This window comes from Staurois parvus, unplaced genomic scaffold (assembly GCF_062004578.1).
Source record: "Staurois parvus isolate SC_StPar_1 unplaced genomic scaffold, SC_StPar_1.0 ptg002034l, whole genome shotgun sequence".
NCBI classification, from domain to species: Eukaryota; Metazoa; Chordata; class Amphibia; order Anura; family Ranidae; genus Staurois; species Staurois parvus.
This window is the reverse complement of record NW_028319830.1, coordinates 109,224-128,200: the sequence shown is the minus strand read 5'-3', so window position 1 is coordinate 128,200 and position 18,977 is coordinate 109,224. Positions and strand designations below refer to the sequence as shown.

General features: G+C 43.9%; 1 protein-coding gene across 1 annotated transcript in view; it reads left to right on the top strand.

Annotated features, from left to right (window-relative positions):
• Positions 1-18,977, top strand: part of LOC149432951 (lactase/phlorizin hydrolase-like) — an 84,136-nt gene that overhangs the window by 10,024 nt on the left and 55,135 nt on the right. The window contains exons 3-6 of the mRNA XM_089664775.1: positions 5,911-5,991; positions 7,837-7,942; positions 15,426-15,504; positions 16,248-16,923. Coding sequence (XP_089520901.1) covers positions 5,911-5,991; positions 7,837-7,942; positions 15,426-15,504; positions 16,248-16,923 — 942 coding nt within the window. The remainder of the gene's footprint in view (positions 1-5,910; positions 5,992-7,836; positions 7,943-15,425; positions 15,505-16,247; positions 16,924-18,977) is intronic.

Sequence of the window (18,977 nt, the reverse complement as noted above, 5' to 3'; positions counted from 1 at the left end):
TATGGCATTGCTATGCCCAGAAAATAGTTTTGCCCTTACTTCAGAATCAAATACTTTTCGAACAGTTATAGAATTAGTGAAAAAACTCTTATATGAGGATCACTAATTATGCTGCTAATACATAAAGCCCATTGGAAGTAATAGAAATAGATATGCAGTCAGACTTTGCACTCAGTACAACCTCCAATTATATAGCTCACCCAGTTACAGTAGCTGTGCAGGGCTTCCAAAGATGGCTATGCAGTCCAATAGGCACTAGCATTAAACCGGTCATACATATTAAGATTTCTCTTGATTCGCCCTTCAAAACTAAACAGTATGGATGGACCAATCTACAGCTATTGTATTCTGATAGCCGGCTGCATGCTATTGGTTGCAATCACTGTTCAGCAAAAGAATTTTCCACTTGGCTTTCTAAACAAAAGCAATTGAATAATCCATTTTTGTCATGTCCAGTGGTGCAGACAGGGCCACGCACGGAATGAATTTTAGCCTATTTAGCAATGATCAAACAAAATTTGATTAATGTATGACCAGTTTAAGCGCTCCCTGCAATCATCATTCAGTGATGAAGTTGCTCTGATTAAAGCGGAGTTCCACCCAAAAGGGGAAGTTCCGCTTTAAAGATTGGTCCCCTGCTCCATATTAAGGATTTGCACCTTTGGGGAGCAGGTACCCGAAATTAACAGGTATCCACTCCCACTTCCGCTGTGATTGCCTAGGCGATCAGAAGTGGAAGATGTCCTCCTACCTTCCCTCCTTGAAGTCTTGTGGGATACGTGGCAGGTCCCAGAAGATTACGGGGCCATTCAGGAAGCGCAGCGCTTCTTGCGCATGCGCAGTGGGTACCCGGCTGTGAAGCCACAAGCTGTCACAGCCGGGTGACCACACTGAAGTTGCCTGCCTCCTGGAATACAGGATGGCCAGTGAAACGGGCTGCGGCAGGGGCACCACAGGATCGTGGGACAGGTGAGTGGCTGTTTTTTAAAAGTCAGCAGCTATAGTTTTTGTAGCTGCTGACTTTTATTTTTTTACAGAGTGAGTAGAACTCCGTTTTAAGGACACTTGAGATAATGAGATGAGAGGTGTGACTATTAGTCAGCTCTGCCAGCACAGACCACTGCAATGGGAGGGAAGGAATTGTCACTTTCACTTACAAAACATGATATTATATGGTATTTCCAAGCAAAAATCAGCCACAAATTGTACCAGGGTACATGACTATAAAAATAAATAATCCAAACACATCTCTTAGAGATTTCAAGTTAGGTCAATCAGAGAACACTTTGCATTCATTGAGAAATACAATGGGGTTGATTTACTAGGACTGGAGAGTGCAAAATCTGGTGCAGCTCTGCATAGAAACCAATCAGCTTCCAGGTCAAAGCTTAATTGAATAAGCTGAAGCTAGAAGCTAAATACAGGTGAAACTCGAAAAATTAGAATATCGTGCAAAAGTTCATTTATTTCAGTAATGCAACTTAAAAGGTGAAACTAATATATGAGATAGACTCATTACATGCAAAGCAAGATAGTTCAAGCTGTGATTTTTCATAATTGTGATAATTATGGCTTACAGCTCATGAAAACCCCAAATCCACAATCTCAGAAAATTAGAATATTGTAAAAAGGTGCAATATTCTCGGCTCAAAGTGTCCCACTCTAATCAGCTAATTAAGCCATAACACCTGCAAAGGGTTCCAGAGCCTTTAAATGGTCTCTCAGTGTGGTTCAGTAGGAATCACAATCATGGAAAGACTGCTGACCTGACAGTTGTGCAGAAAACCATCATTGACACCCTCCATAAGGAGGGAAAGCCTCAAAAGGTAATTGCAAAAGAAGTTGGATGTTCCCAAAGTGCTGTATCAAAGCACATTAATAGAAAGTTATGTGGAGGGAAAAGTGTGAAAGAAAAAGGTGCACAAGCAGCAGGGATGGCCGCAGCCTAGAGAGGATTGTCAGGAAAAGGCCATTCAAAAATGTTGGGGACTTTCACAAGGAGTGGACTGAGGCTGGAGTCAGTGCATCAAGAGCCACCACACACAGACGGATCCTGGACATGGGCTTCAAATGTCGTATTCCTCTTGTCAAGCCGCTCCTGAACAACAAACAATGTCAGAAGCGTCTTATCTGGGCTAAAGAAAAACAGACCCGGTCTGTTGCTCAGGGGTCCAAAGTCATCTTTTCTAATGAGAGCAACTTTTGCATCTCATTTGGAAACCAAGGACTCCGAGTATGGAGGAAGAATGGAGAGGCACACACTGCAAGATGCTTGAAGTCCAGTGTGAAGTTTCCACAGTCTGTGTTGATTTGGGAATCTATGTCATCTGCTGGTGTTGGTCCACTGTGCTTCATTAAGTCCAGGGTCAATGCAGCCGTCTACCAGGAGATTTTGGAGCACTTCATGCTTCCTTCCGCAGATGAGCTTTATGGGGATGCTGACTTCATTTTCCAGCAGGACTTGGCACCTGCCCGCACTGCCAAAAGCACCAAAACCTGGTTCAATGACCGTGGGATTACTGTGCTTGATTGGCCAGCAAACTCGCCTGACCTGAACCCCATAGAGAATCTATGGGGCATTGCCAAGAGAAAGATGAGAGACATGAGACCGAACAATGCAGAAGAGCTGAAGGCCGCTATTGAAGCATTCTGGTCTTCCATAACACCTCAGCAGTGCCACAGGCTGATAGCTTCCATGCCACGGCTTGAACTATCTTGCTTTGCATGTAATGAGTCTATCTCATATATTAGTTTGACCTTTTAAGTTGCATTACTGGAATAAATGAACTTTTGCACGATATTCAAATTTTTTGAGTTTCACCTGTAGTTACACAGTTTGTCTTGCTGAAAAAGACAAAAAAAGCCATCCAGTTCAACCAAAAAAAAAAGTTATAAACCTACACCCACAGTTGATCCAGAGGAAGGCAAAAAACCCAGCAAAGCATGATCCAATTTGCTCCTGCAGGGAAAAAATTCCTTCCTGATCCCCCGAGAGGCAATTGAATATTCCCGGATCAACTTTACCTATAAATGTTAGTATTCAGTTATATTCTGTGTATCTAGGAAATAATTCAGGACTTTTTTGAAGCAATCCACTGAGCTGGCCAGAACCAACTCTTGAGGGAGCCTATTCCACATTTTCACAGCTCTTACTGTGAAGAAACCTTTCTGTGTTTGGAGATTAAATTTCTTTTCCTCCAGACGTAAAGAGTGCCCCCTTGTCCTCTGTGATGACCTCAGTGTGAATAACTCTACACCGAGTTCACTATATGAACCACTGATGTATTATACATGGAGATCATATCCCCCCTTATGTATTATACATGGAGATCATATCCCCCTTATGTATTATACATGGAGATCATATCCCCCCTTATGTATTATACATGGAGATCATATCCCCCCCCTATGTATTATACATGGAGATCATATCCCCCCTTATGTATTATACATGGAGATCCTATCCCCCCTTTGTGTATTATACATGGAGATCATATCCCCCCCTTTGTGTATTATACATGGTGATCATATCCCCCCCTTATGTATTATACATGGAGATCATATCCCCCTTATGTATTATACATGGAGATCATATCCCCCCTTATGTATTATACATGGAGATCATATCCCCCCTTAATCTCCTCTTCTCAAGAGAGAATAAATTCAGTTCCTCTAATCTTTCCTCATAGCTGATCTCCTCCATGCCTCTTATCAATTTGGTTGCCCTTTTCTGTACTTTCTCCAGTTCCCCAATGTTCTTTTTGTAAATTGGTGTCCAAAACTGAACTGCATATTTCAGATGAGGTGTTACTAATGCTGATTGGCTACCATGCACAGCTGCACCAGATTTTGCACTCTCCCGTTCTAGTCAGTCAACCCCAAAGCGTTCCCTAAATGGAGACTGTGCAGAGTGAGTGAGATCCCTTGTTCAGTAAGCAGCAGGGCAGTCATTCAACACAAGACTCAGAAGCTAGCAGTGACTACTACAATGATTTCCATCTTCTAGAAGGATCCCACAGGTACAACACATACAGTACATAGTTATATTAGCCTAGGCTGGACCAATGAAACTGAGTAAAAATTGTTACATGGGGACATGACCTTAAACGAACTGGAGGAAAGTTCAAAACTAATCTCAGAAAGTACTATTTTACTGAAAGAGTAGTTGATGCTTGGAATAAACTTTCAGCAGACGTAGTGAGCCAGTCAACAGTAAATAGCTTCAAACACACTTGGGGCAAGCATAGATCTATACTAAGACAAAAAAGTTAACAAAATAAAAGCAAAAAAATAACCAAAACACACCCCCCCCCAAAAAAAAAAAAAACGAGCAGACTCAATGGCCCACTCGGTCTTTTTCTGCCCTCACTTTTCTATGTTCTATATTTCTATACCTAAACTTCAGCCTTAGTTACCCCATATTAAAGTGGAATTAATGCCTGCCATGAACTAAACCAACTTCCTAAAAATTTTCCCTCCCCTCTCCTTATCTTTTTTAGTCCGCTTTGGTACAGTCATGCGATCCTGCAGCTCCAGCTCTCCTGTGTCAGTGTGCAGCTCCTGCAGGGGAGAGGAAGGAGCGCTAACAATGGCTGGGTTATGGGAGCCTATGGGTGATGTCACGGCTCCCAAAATTCCCAGCCATTGTCAGCGCTCCTTCCTCTCTCCTGCAGCCACCACTCACTGACACAAGAGAGCTGCAGCTGCAGGATCACATGATGGAGAGAGAACTGCAGCAGATATACAGCCTCAGCTCTGTTCCTGTGTGCTGTATGAAGTGGGGGTGTCCCTTTCCTTCCAATCACTCTCAGAGCTCTCCTCACTGAGCTCTGTGGAGTGTAACTTTCGCTCTTCGCCCCTTTCTTCTGACAGCTCAGACAAGCTTTAAAGAGTCCGCACTTTGAACTGATGTAGAAAAGAGAATACTGCTACTAAAAGGTACACCTTATGCAGGATTTGTTTCATCTCTGTTTCACCTGAGGCCAGTTACTTCACTGGGTATATGTAAGGGATTACAACCACTTAAAAAAGATAAGTATACAGATCTTTTCTACAGGATAGGAATGATAGGTAGGAGAAGGGGGAGGGAACATTTTTAAAACTAGTTAGTGTTAGGCTCAGGGGCGGACTGACAACTCATGGGGCCCCCGGGCAATAGGGGGATCATGGGGCCCTGTGTCCTTGCCCAAACTCAAAAAAGCCTATGAAAAAGGTACCAGGGGCATCTCATGGGGCCCCCTAGTGACCCCGTATAAGGTACACCTTATGCAGGATTTGTTTCATCTCTGTTTCACCTGAGGCCAGTTACTTCACTGGGTATATGTAAGGGATTACAACCACTTAAAAAAGATAAGTATACAGATCTTTTCTACAGGATAGGAATGATAGGTAGGAGAAGGGGGAGGGAACATTTTTAAAACTAGTTAGTGTTAGGCTCAGGGGCGGACTGACAACTCATGGGGCCCCCGGGCAATAGGGGGATCATGGGGCCCTGTGTCCTTGCCCAAACTCAAAAAAGCCTATGAAAAAGGTACCAGGGGCATCTCATGGGGCCCCCTAGTGACCCCGGGCCCTCAGGCAGTGCCCGAGTTTCCAAATGGTCAGTCCGCCCCTGGCTAGGCTTTAATTCTACTTTAAGGTCAATTTAGATATTAACCAAAATGTTTTCATAGCAGTTTAGTGGGTTTCATCTTTGACATAAAACAATTTAATTGCTGCTTACTTTTGTCTAAATATGTCTTGATATCTAAATCTCCCAGTTGTAAAAATTACTTTTTATGAAAACCAAGATTCAAGAATGTGGTTCTGGGAGGAAAAAATCTTGGCCAACATTTTCACACAAAACATCTATTCGAAGCATGTTTGCCATACTATAGCAACAGATCTGGCATTCATTCTTGTCTCTTCCAGGAATCAGTTGACTTTCTTGCACTGAAGATTGAGTATAATTGCCAGAATTCGGAAGAGCTGCAGAAGCAGACATCCCATCTGGTAAGGTGAAAAATGACTGCCAACTCTATTTTAGATTTTTCTTCCAGGGCTGAGAACTCTGTTCTTTAACAGTGGTAAAAAAAAAAGATTGACCTTTGGATATGGACTAAGGAATGCCTAGCACGGCTATTCATATCACCTAAAAAGTTAATTTGAAACATTTAAGAGCATCAGATACAGCCAACGTGTTTTGGAGGAAAAGTCCTCCTTCTTCAGGGCTTGAGTAATGGACAATCACAATAGAATGCACTAGAGAACCTGAATTAGAGCGGGTGTTCCTAGGCACATTGTATTTGCATGCAGACCACCCTAGGTAATGCCCCCAGGTGATGCTGAGCCTCCATGACTAAAAGAAAGCAGCAGCCCAGACACAGTCAGGCTGGGGAAGAAAGGGCTAGATCAGGGGTGGGGTGTGCAACCTGCAGCCCACAGGCAGCTGCACCCTCAGAGAGTTTGGCATGCGAACCCGGGGCCCATTTGAAGGGACACTGGGGATGCCGTGCAACACTGAACACGGTTCGTGGATGGGTTTTCCAGCATGACAATGACCCAGAACATACCACTAAGGCAACAAAGGAGTGGCTCAAGAAGAAGCACATTAAGGTCATGGAGTGGTCTAGCCAGTCTCCAGACCTTAATCCTATAATTTATGGAGGGAGCTGAAACAGAGCCTGTAGTCTGGAGATCAGACAGGAGGGATCTGCTAAGGCTGAGGCGAGACATCAGAAAGTACAGCAGTCTGTCTGGAGACACCGGGGAGAAGTGATAGAGATACAGTACTGAAGTGACACTGTCAGAGACAGGTACTTCCTGGTCTGCTAGGTGGGTCGGAAACTCCGATTGGAGGACTGTGAGATCTTACAAAGGGGAATTTGCAGAAAGTAGTAACAGAATTGATCCACATGACCTTTCATGCAGGATCTGCTGTATTTCATCCAGACCAGAAGCAGAGGCTATTAGGAATATCCCATATGAGGTTACAAGAAATTCAGGTGCTTTTCTTCATGAGTTTTGTTCTGAAGGACGGATTCTTATGAAGTACATCTAGTCCAGTGATTGTTTGTGGGAAACATACAGCATTTAATGACCTTCCTTTGGGGGTCAAAATTATCCGGTGAGGGGCAGTGTGTTTGGTGCTGGTGAAGGATCTTTTTCCTTCCGATGTATGACACATATTGGACTCATGCTGTTTTCTTAATACTGGACTTTCTATATTCTATATATTGAATTTCTTGCATCATGTAATTTTAGATACTGTATGTACTTAGTGCTGCATTTTTCAATTTTTATAGTTAATGTATTGTAACGGGTAATACTGTGCTAGCTGCTGGTGCGGATTCTAACTGTAGACTATAATTGATCTCAAGTGCGATTTTATGTTTTTATTGTAATATACAGTATCTACCTGGAGATCAGCTTTATTAGTATTTTAAAGGGGTTTGCCTTCATGGAAAACGTATTTTATTTCCATGCAACATTACCAGATTCTAAGTAGTATAGTATTATAGGGAGACTGTGAGCTAGGAACTCTAAAAGGATTTTTTGAATGTTTTCTTTGATTTTCAGAAGTCCAGGTAAGTCATTTTGGTATCAGACAGCTACAGGTTTTAGTACAGCTCTCAGGGGACAGACATAGAAAGGAAATAAAGTTATATTTGCAAACTTGCTTTATTTGCTGATTCTTAGTTGTTAAACTCCTGTTCTTTCATCAAACAAATATAGTGGAGTTATATCAGTCTATATATATATGTATAGTTTGTAACAGTAAAATATAGTCTTTGTGGTCTTCCCCAGGTATCTGATTTTTTATTTTTTTTAATTTCTCTGATCTGTCTTATTTTACAGAAGATCAATAAAGGTCAGGAGGTTTTAGTTTATACTTTGTCACTGAGTGACTGCACCAACTTGAAAGACGACGACCATTATATCCCAGCTTTTAAAGTTTCAAAAGGTAATAATATATCTCAAATCTGAACTCCAGGGATGAAAAACATTTACCCTTGCACTAGGTCAAGGGCCGCCAAACTTTTTAAACAAAGGGCCAGTTTTTACTGTCCTTAAGACTTTAGAGGGACTGCACTGTGACCATTGGGAGTAGAAAATGTCCCAGCATCAGTTGGAGTAAACAATGCCCCATCCTTGGTGTCATTGGGAGGAATTGTGCCCCATCATTGGTGTCATTGGGCCCCATTGTTGGTGTCATTGGTAGGAATAGTGTCCCATCATTGGTGTGATTGAGAAGAATTGTGCCTCATTATTGATGTAGTTGGGAGAAATTGTGCCCCATCACTGGTGTAATTGGGAGGAACTGTGCCCCATCACTGGAGTCATTGGGAAGAACTGTGCCCCATTGTTGGTGCCATTGGGTGGAACTGTACCCCCCATCATTGGTATCATTGGGAGGAACTGTGCCCCATCACTGAAGTCATTGGGAGGAACTGTGCCCCATTGTTGGTGCCATTGGGTGGAACTGTACCCCCATCATTGGTATCATTAGGAGGAAATGTGCCCCATCACTGGTGTCATTGGGAGGAATGGTGCCCTATCATTGGCGTCATTGGTAGGAATTGTGCCCCATCATTAGTGTCATTGGACCCCATTGTTGGTGTAATTGGGAGGAACTGTGCCCCATTGTTGGTGCCATTAGATGGAACTGTACTCCATCATTGGTATCATTGGGAGGAATGGTGCTCTATCTTTGGCGTCATTGGTAGGACTTGTGCCCCATCATTAGTGTCATTGGGCCCCATTGTTGGTGTCATTGGGAGGAACTGTGCCCATTGTTGGTGCCATTGGGTGGAACTGTATTCCATCATTGGTGTGATTATGAGGAATTGTGCCCCATCACTGGTGTAATTGGGAGAAACTGTGCCCCATCACTGGTGTCATTGGAGGGAATTACGCCCCATCATTGGTGTCATTGGGAGGAACTGTGCCCCATTGTTTGTGCCATAGGGTGGAACTGTACCCCATCATTGGTATCACTGGGAGGAGTTATGCCCCATCACTGGTGTCATTGGAAGGAATGGTGCCCCATCATTAGTGTCATTGGTAGGAATTGTGCCCCATCATTAGTGTCATTGGGCCCCATTGTTGGTGTCATTGGTAGGAACTGTGCCTCATTGTTGGTGTCATTGGGAGGAATTGAGGTGTGAACCAGGCCTAAGAGGAGAAATCCTGAGGGAGTGAGGAATGAGGTTGTTATATCACCATATTCATCATTCCCTAAGCAAAACAAGCAGTTTACTTTTGCAGTGGGGATTTTGTTGAGAAATCACTTTGAAAAACAGCTCCTAGGATTTCTAGCCTTGACCATCTAGATCAGGGGTCTCCAAACTTTCTAAATATAGGGTCAGTTTACTGTCCATCAGACTTTTGGGGGGGCAGACTGTGGCATCAGTGGGAGTAAACAACACATCTATAGTATAAGGGGGAGGAATATTGCCCCTTCATTGGTGTAAGTGGGAGGAATAGTACCCAAGTGTTGGTGTCAGCGGGAGGAATAGTGCCCCATCAATGGTGGCAGTGGGAGGAATAAAGTCCCATCAGTGGTGTCAGTTTGAGGAATAGTGTCCAATTGCTGGTGTCATTGGGGGGAAATTATGGCCCCATCAGTGGAGTCGGTGGCAGGAATAGTGCCCCATCATTGGTGTCAGTGGAAGGAATAGTGTCCTATTGTTGTTGTCAGTGGGGGGAAATAGTGCCCCATCAATGGTGTCTGTGGGAGGAATAGTTCCCTAACATTGGTGTCAGTGGGAGGAATAGTGCCCCATTGTTGGTGTCAGGGGGAAGAATAGTGCCCCATCGTTGGTGTCAATGTGAGAAATAGTGCCTCATTGTTGACGTCAGTAGCAGTAATTATGCCCCATTGTTGGGAGGAAAGGAATAGTGTCTTGTATCAATGGAAGGAAAAGTGCCCCGAGGGCCAGATAAAGGCAAGCAAAGGGCAATATCCGGCCTCCGGGTCGCAGTTTGGAGACCACTAATCTAGAGTAAGGGCAGATGATTCACGTAGCATTTACTTCCTGCATTCCATCTGCCCTTAGCATGCAGGTAGAAGGGTGTTCCTAGCTGTGAAATCCCCTCCTCCTCTCCTCCAGATGAATGAAAATGGAATGCCCATGAAGACTACTGAGATGTATGACATCATTTTGGCCTAGGTCACAAACCAGGAAGAAGCCAAAGAAATGTAAAAATAGTTTAAAACAAGTAAATATAATATACTTTCCTATCTACTTAGTAATGCTAGTAGCATAAGGATTAAAAATAGTCAATGCTGACTGAGAGGTTGGTTCTTCTTTAAGCTGGCAGCATGTTAGCGGCTAACTCTACCTCCACCTCAGTGCTGTCCATCTGTCCGTATAGTCTGCCCCGTCCGGTCCTCCTCCTGTAAGAGAGTGACATCCCCAACATCCAATCAGGTTTGAAGAAGAAGCAGATGCTTTGAAACGTGTCACCTGACCCATCCTCGCATTCCCATTGGTTGCCCGCCCAGTCCGGACTTCCATGCACTCCACGCTGGTTTCAGCGCTGGTCTCCAGTGTCCCCACCGCTGACAGCTGATGGCTTCCATCCCTCTCCATCCCAAGGGATGCATGCCTGACAACATCAGGGCATGCTCCTAATGAGACGACGGATGGTGTCCTGGGGTATTTCCTCCCAGATCTGAACCAGGGCATCACTGAGCTCCTGGACAGTCTGAGGTACAACCAGGCGGCTTCAGATGGACAGAAACATGATATCCCAGAGATGTTCTATTGGATTTAGGTCAGGCAAGCGTGGGGACCATTCAATGGTATCAATTCCTTCATCCTCCAGGAACTGCCTGCATACTCTCACCACATGAGGCCGGGCATTATCGTGCACCAGGAGAAACCCAGGACCCCCTGCACCAGCGTAGGGTCTGACAATGGGTCCAAGGATTTCATCCCGATACCTAATGGCAGTCAGGGTGCCATTGCCTAGCCTGTAGAGGTCTGTGTGTCCCTCCATGGATATGCCTCCCCAGACCATCACTGACCCACCACCAAAACGGTCATGCTGAACGATGTTACAGGCAGCAGAACGTTCTCCACGGCTTCTCCAGACCCTTTCACGTCTGTCACATGTGCTCAGGGTGAACCTGCTCTCAGGGTGAAAAGCGCAGGGAGCCAGTGGTGGACCTGCCAATTCCGGTGCTCAAGGGCAAATGCCGATCGAGCTCTATGGTGCTGGACAGTTAGCACAGGGCCCACGAGAGGATGTCGGGCCCTCAGGCCACCGTCATGAAATCTGTTTCTGATTGCTTGGTCAGAGACATTCACACCAGTGGCAAGCTGGAGGTCATTTTGTAGGGCTCTGGCAGGGCTCCTCCTGTTCCTCCTTGTACAAAGGAGCAGATACCGGTCCTGGTGATGAGTTAAGGATCTTCTACAGCCCTGTCCAGCTCTCCTAGAGTAACTGCCTGTCTCCTGGAATCTCCTCCATGCTCTTGAGACTGTGCTAGGAGAGCAAACCTTCTGGCAATGGCACGTATTTATGTGCCATCCTGGAGGAGTTGGACTGCCTGTGCAACCTCTGTAGGGTCCAGGTGTCGCCTCATGCTACCGGTAGTGACACTGACCCTAGCCAAATGCAAAACTAGTGAAAAACAGTCAGAAAAGATGAGTAGGGAAAAAATGTCAGTGGCCTCCACCTGTAAAACCATTCCTGTTTTGGGGGTTGTCTCATTCTTGCCCATCTAGTGCACCTGTTGTTAATTTCATTAACACCAAAGCAACTGAATCTGATTAACAACCCCCTCTGCTACTTCACTGAACAGATCAATATCCCAGGAGTTTAATTGACTTGATGCTATACTCTGATTAAAAAGTGTTCCTTTAATTTGAGCAGTGTATGAACTGCGAATACCTTTTCTCAACAGCATTTAGAGCAGTCTTGTGACGTCTATCAGTGGTCAGCAGAGCACTGGTTAAAGTTTGTAGGAGTAGTTTTCATTCTGCTCTGACTGTCCTATGAGGCTGCATAACCCCTTACCCTCTGTCTGGACAGTGCTGATTGGCCCTGTGCTGATCACACGCACTCTCTCAAGAAAAGAAAAAAAAATCTCTAGCAATACACACCAAACTGAGCATGTGCATCTTGCCCTCAAGACTCTTTTCTATCAGCACATGGATTGGGGACTGTGGAAGAAGGAGAGGATCAGAGAGGATAGGATCAAACAACCTTTTTACAAATTGCAGAGGATTAACCCCTTAGATTCCACAGTGAGTATAACAAGCATGGTTTACTGCATATACAGACTGATTTTACTGGTGTGGGTTTAGTAACACTTTAAAAAGCACTTAACCTGCAAGGGTATTCTTTTTGCTGTGCCCAGAGTAGGACTTCAGGTAAAATTCAGCAATAGACTTAAAGTATATGTAAACCCTCACCTGTTCAGTTTAAAATATAATTGAAAGGCAAAACATATAGAGTATAGCTATAAAAAAAATGTAAATACCATTTTCCCCTTTTTATAAGCGATCATGTACCCTCTGTTCTCAGCTGCAAAAAGATCTTAGAGAGCTGGGGATGGGGACAGCAGTGCGCTGGTCTTCCCAGTGAATGGCTGCGTAGGGGTGGCATGTCAGCATATGTCTGATCATTGAAGGAGATCAGACTAAGTTCTCAACACAGCTAGAAAACTGACCATGCTGTGCTCTCATGCCTAGTGTGGTCAGTTTTTAATAGGAAAGCAGAGTCACTGGCAAGATCACAAGGGATTTCACACAAAAGAAGCAATACAAAGAGAACAGGATACCTTTTCATACAAGTACACGGTACAGCAGGCACAGATCAGGAATATGAAATGTTGGGTTTTACATATTCATTACAATTGTTGATATACACAACTGCAAATGTCTAATCTTTCCTTCATCTATGCTACTCTTCAAAACAGGTACAAGCTATCACTTCATGAACATTGTCATAGCTTGCAATCTCCTTGCTGTCTTGTAACTAGCTTTCCCAGCCAATCAGAAACACCAAAAACTGAAGCAGCCAGTCACAGCACAGCAATAAGGGTTGCAAGTGGGAGTAACCTTTCTGCTCATGCTTCATACAGTATGTTCTATTCCTGACTTAAACAAAATAGGTTGCGCTTAAATACATGCAAAAGTAAAACAAGAAAATAAATAACAAAACAATAAGAAACAATATTTTAAATCAAAATAAAGTCCAGCAAAAACGAAAAAGTCCAAAGTTCAAATAATCAATAATGTCCAAAATAATTCATCACCAAGTAAATCCACCACCAAAAACGGTTAAATAGAACTCACCAGAGTAATATGCTGATTGTTGAAAAACCAGCATATAGTACTTGTTACTCTGGGAGCAATGATTAATATGGTGACAACAACACTGAAGAAATGAGGGATGAACTCCAACAGCTGATGTGCTGCAAAGTTGAACATCCACTCTAAAGGTGATTTAGTATCCAAACTGAGAGATGATCAGACCGTCACTCGAAAGAAAAAAGTGAACAATCATGGTGCAGTATGTTTTAAAAAACATCAAACTTTACAAGCAAGTGCATTTCTTTATTAAAGTTTCGACACAGCCTTTGACACAGTCGACCACCCCCTCCTCCTTAACAAACTACACTCCCTCGGTATCAGAGATTCTGCTCTCTCCTGGCTCTCCTCCTACCTATCCCAACGCTCCTTCAGCGTTACCTATAACGTTACCACCTCCCCCTCTCTCCCCCTCTTTGTTGGGGTCCCCCAAGGCTCTGTCTCCGGGCCCCTTCTCTTCTCCATCTACACCTCCTCCCTCGGCAAACTGATACATTCCCACGGCTTCAACTATCACCTCTACGCCGATGACACACAAATTTACCTCTCCACCCCTCGCCTCACCCCTTCAGTCTCCGCCCGTATCACCCACCTACTGAACGACATATCAGACTGGATGTCGCTCCATTTCCTCAAATTGAACCTTTCCAAAACCGAGCTCCTGATTTTCCCCCCAGCCCGTGCCCCCCTCCCCCCAACCCTCTCCATCATGACCAACAATGCCACCAACAGTCCCACCCCACAAGACAAAGTCCTAGGTGTCACTCTAGACTCAAACCTGTCCTTCCAACCCCATGTCCAATCGTTGGCAAACTCATGCAGGCTCCACCTCTGCAACATCTCCAAAATACGTTCGTTCCTCACCCCAGACACTACTAAACTACTCGTTCACTCCCTTATTATCTCACGTCTGGACTACTGCAACTCCCTCCTCACCGGCTTACCCCAACACAGGCTATCCCCGCTCCAGTCTATCCTGAACTCAGCGGCCAGACTCATCCACCTTACCAACCGCTCCGCTTCTGCCACCCCCCTCTGTCATTCCCTCCACTGGCTCCCTATTGCCCAACGCATTAAATTTGAAATACTAACATTGACATACAAAGCCATTCATAACACTGCCCCAAACTACCTCACTGACCTGATACCCAAATACCACCCAACCCGTACTCTTCGCTCCTCACAAGACCTCCTACTTTCTAGCTCCCTGGTCTCCACCTCCCACGCCCAACTGCAGGACTTCTCCAGGACTTCCCCCATCCTCTGGAACTCACTACCCCAATCCATCAGACTGTCACCTACCCTCCTCACCTTTAGGCGCACCCTGAAAACACATCTCTTCAGGGAAGTCTACCCCGCCCTCACCTAACAACTGATCTCCTCCTACCACTCCATCCCCCACAGCCACTTCCTCCTGTACCGCTATCCCCTCCCTCCTTGATTGTAAGCTCGAAAGAGCAGGGCCCTTGACCCCCTCGTGTATTGTATTGTTACTGTATTGTCTCATGTTCTGTCCCCCACTATAATGTACAGCGCAGAGCAAACCTTTTAGCGCTAAATACTGTATAATAATAATAATAATAATACTGCACCATGATTGTTTGCTTTTTTCTTTCGAGTGACGGTCTGATCATCTCTCAGTTTGAATACTATCACCTTTGGATTGGATTTTCAGCTTTGCAGCACATCATCTGTTGGAGTTCATCCCTCATTTCTTCAGTGTTGCTGTCACCATATTAATCATTGCTCCCAGAGTAACAAATACTATATGCTGGTTTTTCAACAATCAGCATATTACTCTGGTGAGTTCTATTTAACCATTTTTGGTGGTGGATTTACTTGGTGATGAATTATTTTGGACATTATTGATTATTTGAACTTTTGGACTTTTTCGTTTTTGCTGGATTTTATTTTGATTTAAAATATTGTTTCTTATTGTTTTGTTATTTATATTCTTGTTATACTTTTGCATGTATTTAAGCGCAACCTATTTTTTTGAAGTTTTGTATATCCTATAAGTTTATAGGCTAGGTTTTGCAGCTTACTGTTTTATACAATTTCCGTGGCGCTGGTTCTTTATTTCTATATGTTCTATTCCTGACCTAAGTTTTATTTTTGCAGCGGTGATTGACAATGGAGCTGTTTTCTTGGGCTACGACATCAATGAATTTCTGTTTCAGTCACATGATTTTAAAATAAGGTGAGACTACAGCTTGAATTTTGAAGAAAAGATTCTTTTTTTTAAATTGGTATAAGAATTAGCAGAGACAGATCTAAATATTGTGCCTAGCGTTGACACAAAGGAAAATGCCAAAATAATAAAAATGTAAGTTTAGTTTCCACATAGTCTGGTTGGTCAGATGGTCATCAAAACATGTATATAGCGTGATATTCATTCATATTCAAAGGATTCCAGGTATGGTATATTTTTACATAGCTACATATGGCCCAGCTTTAGGTGTCCGATTATGACACAGAGAATAGCTGAGATTCAGAGGATCGCAGCTATTCTCTGGTCATTCACAGTTTATGACACTCAGGAGATCAGCTAGAACATGTTCAGCCCTTCACTGGAGATCTGTGTTCTCCCTCCAGATTCTCCAGCCCAGAGCTGGAGAATCGGAGGGACCGCAAACTAAGCAGCAATAATTTACCTCTGCTTAGTAAACTGATCTTTTACTCTAATCTCGTGAGACTATAGTAAAATCAGCGTTTTCCAGCGTTTGGAGACCGTTCTCCAGCATTTGGAGACCGTTCTCCCTTCGTTCGGAGAACTGCTTCATAAACGGCATTCACAGGAGATCTGTGTTCTCCGAGAATGCCAGAGAACTGGGCAGTGATCTATTACCGCTGGTTCATAAACGGACACCTAAATACAATAAGACTCGTTTTTTCCATATGATAACTTTAAAGAAGCGTACTTTAGTTACTTTTCCATTGCAGGTCAAAAGAGCAGCCAGACAAGTCTTTATCCTCACAGTCTGCGTTCACCACAGTGTGGGAGAAGTTCGCCAGCCAAACTCCAGCAGACCGTGATGCCTTCTTGCCTGGTACATTTCCAAATGACTTCTTGTGGGGCACATCTACCGCAGCCTTTAAAGTAGAAGGTGGCTGGACCGAGGGAGGAAGAGGGCAGTCTATCTGGGACGTGTTTGGACAACATGGCCACTCTCATGACAATGCTACTGCAGATGTGGCCTCTGATAGCTACAACAAGATTGACTATGATGTATATCTGTTGAAAGGTCTACAGGCCAAGACCTACCATTTCTCCATCTCCTGGTCCCGGATCTTCCCAACAGGACTTAAGTCCAGAGTCAGCTCAGAGGGGGTGAAATACTACAACACACTGATTGACAGATTAATAGAAGAACAAATCGAACCAATGGTGACATTGTACCACTGGGATCTGCCTCAAGCCTTACAGGAGTCGGGAGGCTGGCAGAACGAAGTCATCATTGATGCGTTCGCTGAATATGCTGATTTCTGCTTTAGCAGCTTCGGAGACCGAGTGAAACACTGGATCACCTTCCATGAACCTTGGGTGGTCAGTTATGCTGGTTATGGAACTGGAGAACATGCTCCTAAGATTCAGGATCCGGGGAATGCATCATTCAAGGTACACAAACTTGAGAGCTTTATGAATATATATATATATATATATATATATATATATATATATATAAATATACATACATATCCATACACACACCAAAATTCCATGATGTCATTCTTTATAGACAAGCTATGGTGTAGCTTTTTATGATCAGGTTAAAGTTGAACTGTGGTCAGACTATGGACATTAAAAAAACTGTAATAGCTTTTCTCACAGGAGAGATGCAGCTGTTATACTCATAAGTCTTAGTCTCTGTTCACACTACTACAACCTGAAAGTCGCATGACTTACAGTGAGGCTTTGCCAGGCGACTTGAGTACTATTTTGAAGCAACTCTAAAGCACCTCCAAAGCAACTCTGAAGCAACTTTCAGGGAATGCCTGGGTAATCTTCCTGTAATGTCGGATCCAAATCACATCAATATAGATGAGGATCTGGCTTGGAGGCGACTTCTATTAAAGTCTACGGACACAAGATAGAAGTCGCCTTGAAGTAGTACAGGAACCTTTCCTAAAGTCGGAGCGACTTCAGTAGTGCCAATTAACCTCCTTGGCGGTATTCCCGAGTGTAGCTCGGGGTAACATTTCAGTACCAAGAGCGGTAACCCCGAGCTACACTCGGGAATACCATGCGGCACTGCTCCGGTATTTGTGCTTCACTTACCTTATCCTGCGCTCCCACGATGTGTCCCCTGCAGCGTCCCCGGCCATCTCCTCCGGCCGATGCTGGCATCCGGCTTCTGTGTCCTGTCCCTGTGACGTCGGGTCGTACGAGCGCCGCCGCCTCCGGCGGCGGGAAATTTAAAAATTTTAAAAAATGTCATTTTTTTTTTTTTACATTTTACATAGTAAAACATTGCTGTCTCAACCAATTTCACATACATTTTGTCCCGAGTGCTTTGTCCTGTGCCCTGCCTGCATTTTGTCTGTTCGGAGAACAGCGATAGTAAATCAGAACCACTTGCAGAATTGAGTGATAATGATTCGTGGGGAAATTCGTCATCAGACACTGAAAACGATTCTGCGACTGAGCTCAGTGATGTGCGAACTTGGCGCTATATTTCAAATTTCGGTGATTTTGGTTTGATTATATTATTGAATTACATTTTTTATTATTTTTATGATTATTTATTAAATTATAATTTATGATTTTGTGTTTCAAATTTTATCATACCCGGGATGTTTACTAGACTCTTGTTCGGACAGATTTCAGTGAGTTTTTCCTAAAAATTACAGGCCTACAATTAAAAAAATACATATTTCCATGCAAAAAAATGGTACCGCTTTCAGCACCAAAAATCTGAAATAATCATACCGCCAGGGAGGTTAAGACAGCTCTCATTGACTCAAGGGATTTCACATGTCATGCGATTTGGGGTGTCACGAGTCGGATCCCAACACGCGGCAGTGAGAGCCGTGCCTTAAACATTCAACACTTCCTGGAGTGTCAGATACCTGGATCTCCTTTTGCTCACTCTTCTATTACAGTGAACAACTTTTTCATTTTTTTTAACCTCCCTGGCGGTATTCCCGAGTGTAGCTCGGGGTAAAATTTCAGTACCAAGAGCGGTAACCCCGAGCTACACTCGGGCTTACCATGCGGCGTTGCTCAGGGAGTCCCTGCAGCGCTTACCTTGTCCTTCGCTCCCGCGATGTGTCCCCTGCAGCGTCCCCGGCCATCTCCTCCGGCTTCCGTGTTCCGGTCCCTGTGACGTCGGGACGTACGGGCGCCGGAACCGGCGGCAAATTTGAAATTTTTAAAAAATGTAATTTTTTAAAAAATGATTATTATATAGTAAAACATTGCTGTTTCAATACATTTCACATACATTTTGTCCCGAGTGCTTTGTCCTGCGCCCTGCCTGCATTTTGACTGTTCTTTCTGCCTGGAAACTTAGAAAAGTCCATGGTGTCCAAAAAGCGTCCCTTTATGTCAAAAGCGGTTTTAGACCGGCTTGAGAACAGCAATAGTAAATTACAACCACTTGCAGAATTGAGTGATAATGATTCGTGGGGGAAATTCGTCATCAGACACTGAAAACGATTTTGCGACTTTGC